The sequence below is a fragment of the Hydra viridissima genome, unplaced genomic scaffold (genome assembly GCF_058129835.1).
Source record: "Hydra viridissima isolate aposymbiotic clone 2 unplaced genomic scaffold, HvirCarnegie_v1 scaffold_9, whole genome shotgun sequence".
Classification (NCBI taxonomy): domain Eukaryota; kingdom Metazoa; phylum Cnidaria; class Hydrozoa; order Anthoathecata; family Hydridae; genus Hydra; species Hydra viridissima.
Window position 1 is genome coordinate 4510955 of NW_028324308.1, and position 20371 is coordinate 4531325.

The 20371-nt window shown below is 30.7% G+C and overlaps 1 protein-coding gene and 1 long non-coding RNA gene across 5 annotated transcripts; one reads left to right on the forward strand and one right to left on the reverse strand.

Moving 5' to 3' along the window:
• Positions 1-3061: 3061 nt before the first annotated feature.
• Positions 3062-4234, forward strand: LOC149883660 (uncharacterized). The gene is made up of 3 exons (XR_016455946.1): positions 3062-3109; positions 3237-3709; positions 3904-4234. It is a non-coding gene; the product is annotated as an uncharacterized LOC149883660 (long non-coding RNA).
• A 3396-nt stretch (positions 4235-7630) lies between these two features.
• LOC145185127 (uncharacterized) lies at positions 7631-20178 on the reverse strand. Of its 4 annotated transcripts, XM_090098764.1 has the most exons (10): positions 20037-20178; positions 19010-19217; positions 17773-17831; positions 16850-17004; positions 16376-16551; positions 13715-13780; positions 11215-11433; positions 10660-10825; positions 10174-10560; positions 7631-9998 (listed from the first exon to the last, which is right to left on the reverse strand). In XM_090098764.1, the coding sequence occupies exons 4-10, from the start codon at positions 16995-16997 to the stop codon at positions 7723-7725; spliced, it is 3438 nt and encodes a 1145-aa protein (XP_089954890.1). In that variant the 5' UTR covers positions 16998-17004; positions 17773-17831; positions 19010-19217; positions 20037-20178; the 3' UTR covers positions 7631-7722. The 4 variants fall into 4 exon arrangements, with proteins under 4 accessions (XP_089954890.1, XP_089954888.1, XP_089954887.1 ...); XM_090098762.1 differs by lacking the exon at positions 17773-17831; XM_090098761.1 differs by lacking the exons at positions 17773-17831; positions 19010-19217.
• Positions 20179-20371: the final 193 nt, after the last annotated feature.

The window sequence follows — 20371 nt, forward strand, 5'->3', positions numbered from 1 at the left end:
GCAAATGAGCCAGTACTAGAAAGTTTCTTATTTTAAGGGTACTTTTTTACAATTCTTGTGCTAAAGGCAATGATATATTAAAAGTAACTAGATGTCTAACTTCCGCGTATTTTTTGAAGCAAAAATCGGCCATTATGGGGGGCAAATTTAACAAATCAAAAGCTTCGTATTTGTTTTGTTTTGATAAATAGCGTGAAGATTTTGCCCCCCATAATGACCGATTTTTGCTTCACTTTTTCTTATACCGATTTACGGCAGTTAGACATCTAGTTATTCTTAATATATCATTGGCTAAAGGTTTCTTAAGCGCTTCTAAAATACCAGACGGGAGAAAAAGTAAATAAAATGCAATTTGAAAACATGTTAACAAGTAAGTTAAAATGTTTTACTGTCAGCTAAAATTATTTGAATTCCATTAATATCATTCAATGTAATACAATCCTCAGGTTTGTCCTCGAACAGAACACGAATTAGGAAAAATTCCTCGAATTCTCAACAAAAGTTTCTTATCGAAAAGTAACTTAGAACTAAGTAGCTTCTTAAGATCTTGGGGGTTCTGGTACTAGTTTCTTACAAAAAAGTTTCTTATAAAAAAAAAAAAAAATGTGTGTGTTAGCAGTATGGGAATGGCGGTTTGCGGCCACTTAATTTTTTATGACTACTTTTGAGTCGTCAATGGTTTTTTAGCAGTTTGGGGCTACTTTCGGTTTTCGAGGGTCTGAATTAGTTTGTTTACACAAAATTTTGCATGTAGCGGTTTTGTGGCAGTTAGTTTTTATGACTACTCTTTGATTAATTACAGCCTGAGATGGATTTTGATTCTAGTGAGTTTTACAACAATTTTTGATTATAGTTTACAACTAAAAATTATTGATGTCCCCCACACACCCTACACACCTCCCTGCCACACCTCCCTTCCCACCAAATAAGAGTTGAGTAAGCACTTGTGGACGTAAAAATAAAGCTTTTTTACTTTACCATAAAAAACCTTCAAGTCAACCACTGTCAAAATTTGCGATAACACCCATCACGATGAATACTGCTAAATCAATTGTCTCAGTTCTAGCAGTGCAAGTGATTCAGAGCTGGAAGCTATCACCTGAATTTTTGAGCTCCGTCCCATTGCCATGGATGTGCATATTGTAGACAGTTCGACAGTCTAAGAGTAGGTTTTCCGATTACAAGCATTGTATTGGTTAGTATCAAAGATTAGAGAACAACCAGTCTTACTGAGTATTTGATTCGCCTCAGCAGATAATTCTCTGTTACTACCGGATAGCACTCGGTATGCCTTTTCAATAAAGTGTCCGGGAAACATACCTTGTGAATATATTTTTGAAAAAGCACCATTTAAAATAATATCAACTTTGGTTGGGTTAAAAACAGCAAGTTTTTTTCCGTTTACCTGACGAACGGTGTAGAGCACATGATAAGTACACACTTTATCCGCAACAGTGGTTCCACTGAATCCACCAATGCCATCAGTCCCACCAACCCCAGGTCTACCAAAACCATTTGGTATTCTTGATAACCTAAAAAATGCATTACTTTGACTTATAGATAAAGCTATTTTGGTGACTCATAGATAAAACAATGGTTGGTGACGAGCATTTTTATCCAAATCTGGAATATATTAAAATTTTCAAGTGTAAACCAGAGGAGCCTTTTTCAAATTATCCACTCAAGATCGGTGATATTAAACTTACTATTAAGGTTCTTAGATGCCAATGAATTGGTATGTTCATATTTGTGAAAGCATATAAAAGTAGCACACTTTCCTGGATCAATGTTATTGAATATGAGGCAAATAATTTAAAAACAAATATTAACGCAGAAGGGCAACACCAAAAAGACTTTTGGCTGCTTCATTGGTACTTGATAAAACGGGTATTCTCACCGGAGACATCGCAGGCTTACTAGCAGCAAGTTGCATTAGCCTTTTTGCTAGTGCTAGCATGCAGCGAGTGAAGCATCGTGTGGCTTTATTTACTCAATACTAATGCTAATACAAAAGCAGAATACCATGTCTTCAAAAAGATATATTATATTTAACACGACCGCAGCTTCGCTCTAAGAGTGTCGTGAACCCTTACCAAAGGTGAAATCTCAGCGAACAAGTTTAATTAATTAAAATACATATGATGACTACTTATGTCCTGTCGATCATGGAGATGCAATGAGCACCAGCCAATTGCGTTGATGGTTAAGACATTTTGAAGACTCACCATTAGAAGAGCTAAGATGCTCCAATCATCTCGAACTGCCTCGCTATTTTTTATGTCTGCAATAATGCAATCTCTAGGTTCACAGAACACGCCTGAGATTGGGCATTGGATTGATGATGGTGAACCAGCAAAGTCTTGTAAAATTATAAACTAGCTATAATAGTGACCAGACAACCAAAAAGCAGTACTTTTAGCTCCACAGTAAATACGCTTGATTTGTCTATGTGGGCTTTATCTCTACAAACTTTTTCGCGCACGGCTGATTCTGCTGCTGTTGTCTCTGCGTGTGCTGGCGATAGGCCGTCTAAACTGGCTTGTGCAGATTACTGTCCTTGGGGTTCCGCAGTCTTTGCAAAATGAGTATACTCTTGATTGATTTGCTGTTCCAGCTGTGGTAAACAGGATTTTGCAGGATTTCTTTAATTGAAATACATATTGTCCCTGCCTGTGTCTCTGCAAGACGGGCTAAGATCTCAGTCATAACATGGAGCCCGTGTATGCTGATCAAAATTTACTATTTGATTAAGAGATTCGATGTATAATTTTAATAAACTTATACGTATCACAAGTTTATCAATTTTATTGAGAAATAATTTGCTCGAAATGGATCCTCCACTACAATCTGTAATGCGAGAACTTTTATATACATTGGAAAGTTTCTCAATAACTGATGCTGTCAGTTTGCCTCTTGCCTTCGCTGCGCGTTCTTGATTTGTCTACGTATGGTTGGAAATACAGAATTACTGTGAATTGTAAGCATACTAAGTTTTGTGTCTATACAATAACGTGTTTATTCTTGATTACTAGAAAAAAATAAGTTAAACATTAAAAGTGTCATTTTACATATGACATAAATATTCATACTTGTTGATTTATTTAATGCTGTAAGTTTGCTTGTATATTGTTTTTTTTTTTTTTTTAATTGTTTTTGTTGATAAGTTATTTATTTTTTGTTCGCAAAGTAAAATTCAAAATATTAAGGAAATCATCTTTTTTATTTTTATTTTAAAGGCCAAAATCCCCAAGACCGCTAAAACACTGTTTAAGTATAGCAAATGATTGTTGATGATCATGAAAGTGGCTTGAGTATAGAGAAATTGCTGAGAAATATAGTAAAGGCAAGCCAATGGTACAATCAATAATACAAAGATATATAAAAAAAACTGAAAGTGTGAAAAACAAAGCACGTTCAGGTCGTCCACCAAAAATAACATGTAGAGAAGATTAAAACTTACGAGAAGTAAAGCGAGATCCTGTTATTTCTGCCAGAGCTGTTAAAGAGAAACTAAGCATGAGCGTTTCTGAACGAACAATACAACGTAGACTTCGCTCTGCAGGGTCTTATGTCATCAAAAAAAACCCTTCATTTCAAAAAAAAAAATAAACAAAACGCTTTGTCTTAGCAAAGTATTTTTGAAAACGAAAAAGAAAACCCTGGGACAAAAAAATATATCAGCATGATACAATTAGAAAAATTTTGAAAGGTATGAATAATTTCGATGCTTCCTAATATCATGGTTTTTAAAAACTTACATGTTTCTTAGAAACAATAATTAATTTTTCAAATATTATAGTTTGAATTATTAATAGCTGCAATAATCTTTTTTTTTTTTTTTGGATTATACTATAACTATAATTAGGGGATGAATAATTTTGTCAAATACTATTTATATTTTAGAATTATCATCGCACACTTGTTCTTGTTGTTCATCAATCAAGGATGAACACCGAGCAGCTGACTATAAGATAGCTTCAGATTTATTTGAAAAAAAAAACGAAATTGTGGACAGCCCTTTTTTATAATCGTATGCAGAGTTAGATTTTTGACCAACCAGATTGCAGTATGAAACTGATCATTGGAATGTTAAGCTGGGTTTTAGAAGTCCCAAATTACACGGGAGATGGTTTTTATAACAATTTCTCATTTGAATAATGTTAAACTTAAAACAAATCCGGTAATTTGGTAATTTGTTATAATTATTATTTCGTTTTCATTTACAATATAACCATCGCAGGTTTATGTTGTGAAATTTTAGACTAATTGTTTCGTGGAAATAGCGTTTCTCAACTTCTCCATCTGAAAACTCTTTCACGACATTTTTTGCTGAAAATTTTAAGAAAGGTGGTAAAATTAATAAAGATTATTTAATAGAAGTTTAGTCTTCAAGAAATTCTGCACTATCTTGTCAACACATTCTACTAGTGCATTTTGATGCTGCACTTAGTAAAAGTGTCAAAATATAAAGTAAGATTCTGTGTTTTTTGGTATCAACATAGGTAACCAAATGACAGAGAATACATACAATTTTAAAAATATTTGAAGGTTGAAAATGCTGCTATGTTCTAAATTTTTCAGCTGTCGTTTTCGCGATAATCTTTTCATACCTTTATTCTTTATGACATATTAAATATTTGTTAAATATCTGTCAGTTAAATATATTGCAGATTTATATGATTTTTGCTAATAAATTTTAGTTCAGTTTATTTTGTGTAGAACTTTTGGGATCTTGTTCTGCTTGAATAACATTTTTAGAGCCCCTCCCGAAACGTCCTGGTCAATTTTCTTCATGCAGTTTGGGCCGCTTCCATTCTTTTTACATAAAAACTGGACCAAAGATGAAAGATTGTTGCACAAGGTAACAAGACGCTTTTCAAGTTCAGATTTTCCCTACTTAGGTCGGGTTATCTGTAGACAGGACTTGTTGTGGTCATGAAAGAACTGTGCACTTTTAATTCTGCATATCTCACAGGTACATACAGGGTCAGTAATTTTTCTAAATTGTGAAGTGCTCAGAAGCTTTTTCATTATTGTTGATTCCAGATTTATGATAACATAGACGTAGAAGAGTGCGATTTGCTTTTTTCCGTTTCTCCAAAATGTTGGATTATATCGAAATTTGAGTAAATCTTTCAGATTTGGACTACTTCTGCGAAAAAAGTCATAAGAAGTAGTCTTAATCTGAAAATGTCGTGTAGTTGTGCGGTAGTGTTTGTAGTGCAGCAGATGATAGCACTTTTTCAGTGGCTACCAGTGAAGTGGGGAAACCTTCCCACTTACTTCTCTTTGCTTATTTTCTTAGAAATAAAAAATTTTAGACCATAGTTAATAAGTGAATCCTAATCAACATCAAATCTAAAAAAATGAATAAAATTTTAAATGAAATTAAAAAAAAAGGGCGGGGGGACTTTATACGCAAGTAAATTGATCCGAATCATAACGTTTAATCAATATTGAAGAAAAAATGTTTTGCGGTATATAAATAAAAATGTCTATTTAATTTATATAGTTCGTTTCCTTAGAAAAAACTAAGAACTATATAACTATAAAAATATTTTATGTTTTCAAATGTGACTCATGTAGCTTTTACTTACCTCATTCTACTTTTGAATTTGGTTTTATTTTCTTTTACTAAGAAACACACTTTAGGATAATGAGAATTCGCGATTGAGAAATACTTTACGACTCACTAAACGAGTTAGAAATTATATATATATATACATATATAAATTTAAGTCTAGGTATTTATTGTATTTGTCCGGGAGTTTAAAAAAATATCAGTCAATGTTTATAGGACCTTTATATGATTCGATAACAACATAAGAACTGTTTAGAGGTGGAGATACTTTTAACAGCTCTGTTGATAGGCTCACGGTAGTCATGGTAATTGATATACTCAAAGGTGATTTTTAATTAGTGATGAGACTTTTAATTCTACAATAAACGGAAATGTGTTGCAAAAATTTCTTGTTTTTTTATATGCAGCTTATTTTCATTAGTTGGGATTAACATTTATTTTCTAAAAACTCTCATTCTTCATGTAAGAGTATGTAGACTTTGGTGGGGGCTGAATAACTTTATACTAGCCCAACAAGAACAATGAGGAACTGGGAAGTGAAAGTTCATTAGTAGAACTGATGCATCCTACAACATTTTTGATGAAAAAAAAAAAAAAAAAAAAAAAAAGAACTCAGGATTCATAGATCATCTATGATTTAAAGATACTATATAACCTAAAGAAGGTCCTATAGCTAAACGTCAAACTTATGGCATTAAAGGGGCATAAGCAATCGTCAAACTTTTAGGTACGAGAAGTAGCATGTTTAAACTACCTATTACCTGTGATGATTTTTTAAAGTTGCTAAATATAGTTTAATTTGTTTGGAAATTTTGTTTTATTTCAATAGTTAAGATTAGTGTTTTTCACACTTCGTTAAAATGAATGTAAGTGGTTGTGACTTGTCAAAGGTTTTTGTAGTTTTGCTAATTTTTGCTCGCATTATGTAGTGAAAAATAAATGCAGTTAACCCGACACCGAATACATTTTTTTCTTAATGGTTTAAAAAAAAATTGAAATTGATAATAAAGACATTTCTTAGGAACAAAAAAACAATTGATGTGTTTTAAACCGCGGGTTTATTAGTATATTTTACGGTATAACTAAACATATGCATATTAATTTAAATAAACACTATGAAATTAAGTCAAATTCTGTTTGTTTCTTTAAATATACAATATGCGGTGTCGGGTTAAAATACTGAATATTTGAGTAGAATATGAATGTCATACTTCACAAAACAGCAATAATTTCACGATGAACATCTGACTGATGTGTACGAAGCTACTGAAAACCATAGATAATTTTAAAAGATATATTCAGAACTATTCACTCTTCCATGTTCCATTTATTGATGTTGAAAAAATTTGATGTTGTGGTGAAATGCATACTTTAAACCAATTGAATTTCTGAGCACTTTTGTTACTTTTCGTACTTTTCGATAAATTTGAGTTTTGAACTTTTAAATACAAACCATTTTAGCTTTTTATTCTGAAAAATTCTTTTCTTTGTAAAAATATTCATAGAAAAATTGATATTCAAAAATTTAAATGTCAAATGTTTTTGATTATAACAGAACATTTAAAAATTTACTATGTTAAATTTCAAACTGTGTTTTTTGTAAGACACAATCTATTCGTGGCTATTAATCCCATTAAAGGTTTTCGTTAGGTCTCGACATAAAGGTTAAGTTCTATTTACTACTGTATTTTTAGCACACAAGAAAAGCTTACTCTAAAAAGCTAAATATCTTAAATCCAAATAAATTTTTTCTTTTTTTAGTAAAAGAAAAACTATAAACGATCTTAGATAATAATTTCTTTAATAACAAATTACCGATTAAGCTAAATAGGATAATACCAAGTATTCTTGCATACTAAACTGGCAACACTATAATAAAATACTTCAAAATCTTCTAAATAATTATTCTTTGTACAATATAAACATGGCTGCAAGGAACAAGAATGTTGTCAATTAAAAAGAAATCATGAGCTTAGAATTTCAAGTTAAAAGGAACTTTTAAAAAGAAATATTTTTGATGAAAAGTGAACAGATTAGAAACTGATAAAACTTGGAAACTTGTTTTCTTTTTATTTGTTAAATAACCTCATGAAAAAATCTTTTTCTAAGAAAGCTATATATACAAACGCACACGCGCTAACTTAGGAGCCGGAAGAGGATACGTTCTCAGAGTCACAATGCGTTAACAATATGGATTCATTTGAGTTTGTACTCTGACAAACGCCATCTTGCAAAGAATTACTTGAAACTCGGCGAATAATATTACTGCTACTACTATCTGCACAAAACTCGTCACGAAATTCAACACTGAGTTGTTCTCTCAGCTCCAAACGCTCGTTAGATCCTGATACACGTTCCATGAACACACTCATTCTAGAGTCAATATTATTATCAAGTCTTTCATAAGCCTGAGAACTACTATCAGGCGTTTGTTCATTTGTAGTATTAGAAGATTCACTAACTTCGCTTTCTTGTGGTATAAACTCTATATTGTTACTAGAATCAACATAACTAACTAATGGCATATTTTCAGAGTTCAAACTTTGATCTGGCAAATGCTCCGAATTAATGCTTTTATCAGATAAATATTGGGTACTCTGAGTAACATAGTCATCTGTTGCTTCACTTTGAGTCACAAATGACTGTGGTGAACCACTTTGGGTTACAAACTGGTGCTGTGAAGTACTTTGTGTCACTAATTGTAAAGTAGAATCGCTCTGTGTAATGAAATGTTCGCTTTGAGTGGGCACTTCATCAGATTGAGATATACTTTGATCAAGTTCTTGCATACTTATTTGAATACTCTGAGAAGGTTGAGCTTCAGCATCATTATCTCCCATCTGAGCATTTGTAATAGTGGGAACTTGTATAAGACTTTCTGCTAGGGCAGGATCAGACATGATGGTCTCAGAACCATCAGGCATTTTGACAATAATCTGCGGTTGTCCATTTTCATCAGCACTAAGCAGTAATATGGGTTCACCACTACTCGAAGATTCATCTTCAATATCAACAATCAAACCTGAACTATCAGCAGCTCCTTCATCAATGAACCCTGGTTGATTGATATTTTGAGTTATATTATACTCCACATTTTGAGTAGTACTCTCTGCCTCCATCGAACTGTGACCTTCATCTCCTTCATCAATGATCAGCTCATTTCCATCGACATGCTGAATAATTAAATTACTCTCATCTACATCGCCCATGGAGCTACTAACTTCAGACGCTGAAATTTTTGCCCTTTGAGGTTTTCTGTTAAAACGTTGAGTTGAATCTGCTTTAATTGAAATATTAGATGGGGAAATTGTTAAGATACTCTGACTCATTGGAGGCATACATATGGTAAGGTTAGAACCTCGAACTGCTGAAGCAGCTGATTGAATAATACCACTTGGTCCACTTCTACCATCTGGGCGAATAGAACTAAGTATATTATTAACTACTTCATCACCTTTGATTATACTAGTTGATGGCTGCTCACCGTGTAAGTAGCTCTCTACAGCTGCAAGGGATGATGTTGCTGAAATGGAGTCATTAACTGATTGAGATGAGACTTGATTTACAACTAAACACTCTTCATCTTGCACCATTGCAGATAGACGTGCAAGTTGCTCTTGTGAAAATGTTGGATTAGTATTATTAGCTGCATTTGTAACAGCTGAGGATAGTGAAATAACACCTGTGGAAGATTCGCACCCATCAAACATACTAACAGGACCAATTACAATAAATTTGTTGGTAGATGCTGCATTATTTATTGCAGCAAGAACATCGGGATTTTGAAGTATATTAGACAATCCTGCAGCTGTATTGCAATCTAGTTGTATTTCTTGACCATCACCATCTGTAATATTGTGCGTGCTTGGATCGATAATAATCTTGGATTGGTTAGAGTTAGCCCCACCTAGCTGTAGTGTTGTATAAGAGTTACCAGCACTATCTGTTTCACTAGAGGAACGAATGAGAACTTCAACAACCTGATCCATATTACCATCATTTTCGGATATGTTAACAATTCCATCAACTTGAACATCAGTGGATTCTCCTTTTCGGGCAACTGAGGAAAGTAAGCCTAAACCATGTTGAAGATTTGTCTCAGTTACTTCTTGATCAGCAGTATGGATTTCAATACTTTGCATGTCACCAAGAACATAATGACCACTTCCTATTGATTGTGTAGAAAGCTGTTTGGCTTGCTCAAAAGCCTTATAACTTGCTTTTGGAGTTTGTTTAAATGTTAGTTCATTAGATATAATACTAGCTGGATCTGTATCATAATCATCAATATCACCTGGAAAGTGTGCACGAAAACCCTTTTCTGATTTTGGCTTTCGATGAGTAGTTAGATGAGATGTCATATTCTGTTTTTGTGTAAACCTACGCCCACATGTTTCACAAATATATGGCTTCTCTCCTGCAGATAATATAATACAGTTAATAATTTTCTTTTTAGCTTGACTACATTTTAAATAAAACTTAATTAATTTGTACATTTACCAATGAAATTTTAGTATTAGCAGCATTTGAAAAAAACAAAAACCATTAACACAAAATCATAGTTCCAAAAGAAGACTGCAAAAAATACAAACCTGTGTGTGTGCGAAGATGTGTTTTTAAATTCCAAAGCAAAGAAAAACTTCTTCCACATTCTGCACAAGAGTAAGGTTTCTCACCAGAATGTGTTCGCACATGATATGTTAATTTGTTACGTTGAGAAAAAGATTTATCACAATGTGGACAATGGAAGTTCTTTACTTTAAAATGTACTGTTTTTAAGTGCTTACGAGCTGCAGCTTCATCTATGAACATTTTATCACAAAGTGTGCATGGAACTTCGCGTATCTTTAAATGAAAGCGTTTATGATGTCGCTCTAAAGTTTGCAAATTTGATAAAATCTTGCCGCATTCTCGACATTGTACATACCTTTCAGGACAAGTCAGCATATGTTCATGGACATCTTCTTTACGAAATTTCCCTATGTATAAACAATTGGTTTAAATTCATAATATACTGAAAACAGTGAGTTAAATCAAATTACAAACATAAATGAGATTGGATGTTAATCATTGCTTACCTTTGCAATGAGTGCAAGTAGCTAAGTCTGGTGATTGTTGATCAGGTATTCCAAAAAATAGATTTTCATCTATATCTTCCTCTTCATCATTATCGTTATCATCATCATTATCATCATCTTCATCATTCTCTTGCTGAAGTTCTGCTTGCATCTGTTCTGCTGGTACCTACACATTAAATCATTTTTCTAAATCCTTCAGAAATTATTTAGGAAAAATATTTAAAAAAAAAATTTTAACAATTAGAAAAACCCCCAAACAAGTAAAGCAACAAAGCAACAAGTATATTCTCTTGATGCGCTATTTTGAAGTAAGTTTACAACAATATTTGATTATATAATGAGTGACATTTTTATGATTAAGATAATTTTTGATATTTATATTATTACTTTGTGCTAAGTTCAAAATTTAGAATAGAAACAAAAAATGATAAAAATTTATGGTTCCATTTTAAGAGGCATTTTTCTACTAAACATCCTTTAACTGTTTAGAAAAAATTTTAATAGAATATTTTAATTTTAAAATGGCAGTTTCTTAAATAATACAGAATCACCCACTTCAATTTCATTATGTTCAGTGCCATCAACATCTTGATGGTGTTGTATGTACTGATGTTCTTCATTAATCAGCATTTCAGAACTTGGTGGAGCTGGCTCCATCATATCATCAAAATCATCTTCATCATTTTCTTCAGTGTCTTCATCATTTCCATCATCAGTTTCTTCTTCATTTTTTACCGCAATCATAGGCTGTTCTTCATAATCATCTTCAGTTAACTGAAGAAAAAATATTAATATGAAAATTAGAACTAATTATTTAATATAGTAATTGATTAGAATTCAACTATTTGACTTTTGATGCAACATTATACCCACAATAAGAATATTTTAGACATTCAAAAGCACTGAAATATTTTGTTATGATTAAAATTAAATGCAGCAAAATCCTGCAAGCCATTTTTAAATCTAATCCCTGTGGTAAAAAAGCTATTTATTGACAGCTCTACAAAGAGTTTAAAAGCTGTACTACTTCAAAATCGAAATCAACATCCTTCCTTACCAGCAGGACACAGTGTACACTTAAAAGAAGACTAAATCAATGTTAAGATTTTGTTGCAAAAGATCAACTATGATCACAACAAATGGGATGTATGTGGAAATTTCAAGATGCTTGGTTTTCTTGGACTGCAAGAAGGACTCTCTAAGTATCCTTGTTTCTTGGATTTGTGGGACAGAGACACTGTAAATCACTATATCCAAAGAGAATGGACTGAAAGAAAAGATTTGCACCCAGGAGTCTACAATGTGAAAAATGTTGCTCAAGTACCTGAGGACAAAATTCTTCAGCCTCCACTCCACATAAAATTGGACATGATCAAACAATTTGTCAAGGCACTAGATCACAGTGGCAAAACATTTAAGGGGATCAGACCAATATTTCCTAAATTATCAGATGCCAAAGTCTTATCTGGTGTGTTTACTGGACCACAGGTAAAACAGATGTTTGCATCAGAAGGTGTAAAAAAGAAAATGGCAGAGAAAGAAAAAGAGCCTGGGTTGCATTCAAGCATGTTGTTTTTCGGGAAACAACAAGAGTAAAAACTATAAGGAACTGGTTGAAAAACTACTTGACGGTTATCAGAAGTTGGGCTGATGAAGGTCACCTAAACTGCACTATTTACACTCTCATCTTGACCTATGTCCAAATCTAGGAGCTGTAAGTTAAGAACACAGGGAAAGGTTTCACCAGAGCATATAGGTGATGGAGAAGCTGTACCAAGGAAGATGAGATGAAGTCATGATGGGTGACTATCTAGAGTTTAGTTTGAAGTGATGTTTCCACTTACAAAAGAAAAAAACAATTTAATATACATTTCTGAACTTTTGTTGTTAACTCATGTTATGTTCAAGCATGTAAACTTAACTTCAAATTCAATGTAAATAAATGTTAATTGTAGTTTTTCTATTTTAATGTATAGAATTCCCCCCCCCCCCCCCCCTTTCTACTAGTGTATTCTGCTGGAACAGAATTTTGTAGACATGTCAAAATTTAATTTTGTGAAGTCTAATGGAGCTCAGAAAGTATGGAAAAAGGAAGACAAAGCAATCAAACTCTGTTGCATTTGAGGAACAGTGAAATTTAATAGAGGCAACTTTATGGTGTGAAGATCAATGGCTTGGAACAAAACAGGAAAGCTATCAACTTTCTTAATAAAAAATTTTCTGGCCTCAACTCAAAAACTGCAAATGGGAAAACATTTTATCTTTCAAAAAGACAGCATCTCAAGCATATGTCAAAGAGAGAAAAAGAGATTTTCATCCAGAAGCATATTGAGTTACTTGAATGGGCAGCTCAAAGTACAGATCTCAATCCAATTGAACACCTGTAGGTTTTTCTGGATTAAAAAGCTGGCACACAATGTGTCAAAAAAAAAAGAAGAGCTGAAGATCTAACTCCAAGAACCTCAGATTCAAATTGATCTAGATACAACAAAAGATAAAATGAATTATTGCAAAATTGACTAGCAGATGTCATTATAACCAATAGTGGCTTAACTTGATGCTAAAAAGTCACAAAAAATTGCTTAGAGAGTATTTTGATCTGAAAAACTTTTTTTTGGATACTTATTTTAAATTAAAAACTTGTTTGAAGGTTTTGTTAAGTTTTGAGCAAACAAACTTAATGCAATTTTTTTTTATTATCTGAAATCTTGATTAAGTTTACTTTCAGAATAATCATAAAAGTTTTTATCGAAAACTTATTTTTTCTGAAATAACTTGCCAAAGTTTATTTTTCTTAATAAAATTTATTGTTTGGATACTTATCTCTCTAGTTGTACACAGTTCAGCATAATCTCTTTAAACAAAACAATCATTAAAAAAAAAATTCAAACTTAATTTAGTTAGATAAATTAATCCATGATGGTGAATAGTAATAGTATCAGATTGTTAAAAAAAATATATTGTGCAAGCTTTATTTAAGAAAATCTTTTATATCTCTAGAGCTGGTTAAAAGTTAATAAACAGTTAATTTTTTAAATAAAATGAAAAGTAATACCTCATCATCTTGTTGGTTATTAGAACGGTCATCATTTTGAGATTTAAAAGAAGCTCTTTTCTTACCCTAAAAAAATAACAAAAAATCTTTTCAAGAATTAAGAAATCAAACAGAAACAATAAAATCTTAAAAAACAATAATATCTTAAATATATTAAGTAATTAATAAACAAAAATATTTCAACAAAAAACTTAACGCCTGACTCTTTCTGTCTATCAGTTGAACACAATGAAATTTAATATTAATTACTCAAAAACTACTTAACAGAATTTTCTAATATTTTTTTGCAGGCGAAAACTACAGTAGAAGACAAAACATGGTAGATAAACTCAAACTTAAAACAAAACTTGATCAAAAACTGAAAAAAAGTAGTAAAACAATTGAACATGTTAAATTTTAAATAGTTTATCAAATACTTAACAAAATTTAATAAAACATTTTCCTCAAAAAACTACATTATTCTTTGGACAAAACAAGTTGGACATATTAAAACGATGCTTAATTTCTTTGTCTTTATTCAATTTACAATATTCTTTTGTTTTCACTTTTATCATAATGGTACTCTAAAATAATAAAATAGATTTTGCAACGTCTGGTCTATATTCTTTCAATTAAGTTAAAAGCAGATTTAACTTGTGATATATTGAGTAAAGAATTACAATTGAAAATGGCTTATGACAAATTAGTAACTGTATTTTAAAGATTTTAAAAACAGAAAACATGAACTTGAAAATTGTAAAAATATAATATAGCTAAGTTGGACTATAAGCAAAACTGTAAAATCATTTGGATCTCATAACTGCTATGAAACAAACCATTGGGGTGAACATCCAAGAAAAACAAAGAATTGTTAAAGAGTTAAAAAAATATCCATTTATGTCATCCACAAAATTAGCAGAAAAATCTTGAACTACAAATCTCTAATCGCACAGTGCAATGAAGAGCTAACGAAGAAAAATTGTTTTCTCAAATGCTTGCTAAGAAACCTCTTACTTCTTTTAAAAATAGAAAGCTAAAATGTTGGCCAAAGCACACCAATATTGGGCTGTAGACAAATGGAAATACATACTTTTAGTGATGAATCAAAATATAACCTCAATGGAAGTGATGATGAGAAGCGAGTCCAAAGAACACTAGCTACAACACTAAATATACCAAGAAGAGTGTTAAGCATGGAACATCTCCTATGTTTTGAAAATATTTCTCAGCACTAGGAACTGGTCCTATTCATAAAATTAATGGTATTATGGACTGCTTTGTGTACTAAGATATCAAGGAAAATGATGTTACCATAGGCTGAATGGGAGATGTCTCTAAAATGGATTTTTCAACAGGACAATGACCCCAAACATTTATCAAAAATTATAAAAACAATGGTTCAAGGACAAGAATATCACTGTAATGGAGTGGCCTGCACAAAGCCTTGACTTGAATCCCATCAAAAATTTCGGGGAAATAACTGAAAATAAGATTGAGTGTGCAAAAGTGAAGACTAGTGATGAATTATTTGAACAAATTGAGGTCTGGCAAGATATTAATATGAGAATTGTTGACTCGTTGAGCTGATGGCTGGAGGAATGTAAGGCAGTAATTCAGGTTCTACTAAACATTAAGCTAACTTTTTAAGTTTTTTTGAAAAAGAATAAGTTAATTTTTGAAACTTTTTTAACACTCAGTCAGTTTTTTTAAAAAACCTCATTTAGCCCAAAGCAAAATGTAGTTGTTGTTTTTTTTTTGAGAAAAATATGATATAAATTTTTTTTGTGATTCTTACTACAATTAAAACGTTTTAAACTTTGCTAAGAACATAATAAGCTATTTGAAAATAAATAAGTTCAGTTTTTTATTACTTTTTTACAATTTTTGATCAAGTTTTTTTAAGTTTGAGTTTGTCTACTATGTCCAATCTGTTAAGCAGTTTTCAAGTAATTAACTATGAAAGGGTGCTGAATTTCATGATAAACTGATATTTTTAGATAAACTAAAAATAGTTTTTCTTTGTGCTTAAGGCAATAAATTAAAGGACATCAATAAAAAGCGCTCTGTTCTATATCAGATTTTCATAACTGGATTTCTAAATACCAATAACTGGAAAACTGTAACACTTTATAAAATAAAAAGTCAACATAAAGTTGACTTTTTATTTCATCAAATGTTACAATTTTCTATTTTTTTGTATGTACACCTTAAGATAGTTTTAATTTTAAAACAAAATGCCTTTAAATATAAATCAAAATAGAAATTTAAAGAATACATATGTTGGATAAGAAATTATTCCAATATTAAAATTATTAAAAAATCATCAGTATAAATTGCTTGATTTGAGAAAACCTTATCAGCAAAAAACTGTACCACAGCAACTGTAGGCAGTTTAAGAAGAGAAAAGCAATCCAGCAAAATATTGTTTTATAGTTAATATTGAATGATAATTGTACTTGATATGCTAATTATACAGTATATTTACTAACAGTTAGGCGTATTTTAAAGAAAAGAATTTTATTATTATTATCAGCCACAAAACTTCATTTTATTTAAAACTAAACAAAAATTTTTACGGCTTTTTTAAATAAAAAACAACAAAAATTTTCCTTTTATTGACGATTAAGTTAATAAATAGTGAGGTTTTATAGGAAGTATTTAAAAGCAGCTTTTTAAAATTACCTTAACTTTCTTCTTAACTTTTTTACTTGGTATATGTTTGTCATCATCATCTTCTTCGCCATTTAGTTTACGCTTACGAGCAGCTGCTAACATCATAACAGTCATTTTTTTATTATTCTTTTTACTGTTTTGAGATTTCTTTGATTTTTCTTTTGGTTGAGTCTTCAGTTTTTTACCTTTTGGTAAAGTTAATTAAAAAAATCCTTTTTAATATTAATTTTAAAAATATATAAATTTTGAAAAGCTTTATTTGGAGGCAAATATTAAATATCAATTTTTTTTATAGCTATTACAGATATTATATACAGGTATTTTTAACCCATCTTTGTAAAATGGTTACGATTATTGAGCATAAGAAACTTGAAAAAATAAAGGAAAAAATATTAATTTTAAGTTTAAACAAACCATCTAATAATTGAAGAATATGAAAATCAAGTCTTAAAGAACAAACTGTTGTAAAATAGAATAACCAACCTTTGAGTTTTTTTCCTAAATGCTCTTCCTGGTTTTCTTGTGGTTCATCTTTTATTTTTGATTGAATTCTTGCACTTTTACCTCTACTCGGATACATTACAACTAGCTTTTTACTAGCTTGTAAAGGTTTCTTCTTAGGAGTAGGCATTCCAAAGCTAAAATTATCAAATCTAATAATCAAAGCATGAAACAAATAAACAAAAAAAGTGTAAAAAATCCCTATGAAACTTTTCAAAAGTACTTTCATTGCATCTGAATTTTCAATAAAAGTTTGAGCAATAAGCCAACAGTTTTTACATAAAATATTGTAAAAGGCTTCTTTTGAATGAATTCAACCATTTTACCTATTTTAAAACATTTTCCTTTCAAAATATGCATTTGTAAGCAGGAACTAGAAAGATGTTTACAAATAAATTTAAAAAATTTTTTTAAATCACTATAAAATTGTATTTGCTTGAAGTAGATCTCTAGCAAAAAAAAAATTACCCAGCCCTATCTAGACTTAAAAGAATTATTTACTAGCTATCTCTTAGTGGATCAATCAATCAAGAAAATTATTGTATGGGTAGAAGAAAAAACTTTTATGAACCAGTTGGAGTAAAGAACACCTAAGGAGAAATAAATGTGTTTTCCTAAGAGGTCATGCATATCATCATAAATATTTAACAATAAATGAATATCATTATAGACCTTGGAAAGCCATTATTTATCCAGGAGTTTGGTACCACTAAGCGATATACAATGCATAAGATTATATCCATATAAAACCCCCCTAAACCAAGTGGTGATATTTAAGCATATGTAGCAGCTTTTATTTTTAAAGCCAACTCGAATAGCATCTATTTTAAATACATTATGCTTTATTGAGAAGCACTTTTTTTTAAAAAAAGTAACTGAAATTCTTTTTATTTTTTCATTTTTACCTCTCTTTTTCGTTGCATTACAGACATCCAAATTGAACATTGGTGAAAACTAAACACTTCTAAACATTCCAGATAAGAAAGGCAGTAACATCATGTTACCTATATTTTCTACTAATGTTAATAGTAAATAAAACACCTAAATCAAGCATAAAAGGTCCATTTGTCTTTATGAATAATTGTTAATTGTTAATTGTTAATTGTATGTATGTATGTATGTATGTATGTATGTATGTATGTATGTATGTATGTATGTATGTATGTATGTATGTATGTATGCATAGCCACCGAGATAAATTTTGGGTCCTGGGGAAGTTTTCTTAAGAGACCCTCATTATGATCAATTATATACCCAGGACCAACAGAAACGTGCTCTGGTCATTGAAAATTAAAAATGAAAGTTAATTAAATCTTTTAAAAGTCAAAACTATTAAAATATTTTTAAAATTTTTTTAAAAAATTATTTAAAAAAATTATTTGTACACACACGGGGCCCCGGGAATCTTCCCCAGCCACAACCCCCCTCTTGGCCGCCATGTATGTATGTATGTATGTATGTATGTATGTATGTATGTATGTATGTATGTATGTATGTATGTATGTAAAAATCCTGCTTCACAAAGCTGCCCTTGTTACATAAGACTTTAGACATTACCATAAAAAACATGAATCAACTGGAGAATATTTAGAAAGTACTCCAAATGGATAATAAGTGAGCCTGGAATGATGATGCTGGAATCTGAATTAATAACTAATAAAAGTTTTTTTTAAAAAACTTATTTCATCATTTAGAAGAGGCGATAACAATTGCACAAAGTGCTAAATTGACAATTAAGGCCCCCTGGTCAAAACCTAGGCTTTCAGTCAATTAGTAAATTCTAGAGGTAGAAAGCTTGGAAGATAATTGATTAATGTGACAGGAATATTGCAGATACAAAGAAGACATGTTTAAAGTTGATTTGAACAGCTGTTTGATTTCAATTCCTGAAAAGAGCTAAAAAGAGAGAAATCAACACACAACTCCAGAGAGGAGTTGAAATCCTTCTACATGGAAACACTAGAGACACATGTGGTTCACAAAGACATATGTGGTTTACATAGAACTGCTTACAGTTTGGCATTTTTTCCACAGGTAACAATCAAAAATTTAAATTTAGAGTACCAGGTAAATAGCTAGATGGATGACTAAAACTATATACTAAATTAAAATTTATCTTATCAAAGAGCAAGTAAAACTCACTGTGCTTGAAAGCTATACTAGATGACTTTAAACTTCCAGAACTTCCTCACTAATACCCAGAGAGAAGAGTGAAAGAAGCCAAATTCAAAGTGTTTTATTGGCATCCATTATATTTTTCAGAATCACTTGTCACTCTTCAAATATTTGATGAATGAGAAGAAAACCAATATAACAAAAAACTTGATTTGTCCACCCTATTCAATAGCTTCTAAGCAATAGATAAAAAAAAAATTAATCATTTAAGTCCATTTCACATATATATAACATAAAACATAAGTCAATCTTTGATATTGTTTAACCATCTGATACTAAATGGCAAAAAAGAAGCCAGAGCAAAAAAAACCACTTAGCCTCTCCACAAAAGCACATATATATCTATGTATATAAGTATGTATGTATGTATGTATGTATGTATGTATGTATGTATGTATGTATGTATGTATGTATGTATGTATGTATGTATGCATGTATGTATATACAAAATTGGTTAGTTATATAAACTATTGAGCATTCTTGAGTCAAAAGGTTGATTAAAAAAATCTTAAAACAAAAATAGTTTTTTATTCATTTATAAAGAGAAACATTTTTAAATTTGCTATTGGTTAAAATTAGGATAACATTATCAGGTAATGAAATTTAATTGCTGAGGTATAGATATCTTTATTTAAAAGATAATTTATAAAGTGAAACAATTATAACATTTCTTTAATACTACTTTGTTAATACACCAAAACTGCTGCTAAACTACAGAGGTTTCTAATTTATTTCATGGTTACTGAAAAAACGGATTTTTAGTTTACAGATTATATATTACTATATATAACTTAAAGGAAGACTATTTACACATTCCTAATAAACTATCTGTCAAAAAGTAAATCAATGTTTATGTTTACTGCGCCATGTTCAAAAGTGCGCCATTTTCTTGTTGTCCCCATTTTGTAAAATGGCATCTTCAAAAAATAATAAATCAACTAAAAGTATGATAAAAAGTAATTTAAACTTAGTTTTAAACAAAATTTAAACTTACTAGTAAACAACAGTGTTAATATCTCTGTATATATATCATTATTAACCACGAGTGAACATAAAATAAAAAATCACGAGGCGTTTTTCTTGAAATCACTGAAGTCACATCAATTCTATAAACTTTCTTTCACGCATCATTTACTAACATTATTGCATAATTATGCGTCATGATAAATTATGTTATCACTTGCATATATTATAACTGTGGGTTCCTCCGTCGATGCAAAATTATATTAACTTTTTTTATTGGAAATTCCATTTTTATCAATTTTAGAACAATCCGCTATTATTTCGACTATATCGAACATATATATATTTTTTAATATTTCTTCTCTA

Bases quoted from the DNA above. Each gene is read 5' to 3' on its own strand.
- LOC145185127 (XM_090098761.1), bottom strand. From the start codon at position 16,997: ATGCCTACTCCTAAGAAGAAACCTTTACAAGCTAGTAAAAAGCTAGTT. The intron at 10,561-10,659 runs GTAAGCAATGAT...GTTTATACATAG, and splicing joins TACTTGCACTCATTGCAAAG to GGAAATTTCGTAAAGAAGAT. The intron at 9,999-10,173 runs GTTTGTATTTTT...TATTATCTGCAG, and splicing joins ACATCTTCGCACACACACAG to GAGAGAAGCCATATATTTGT.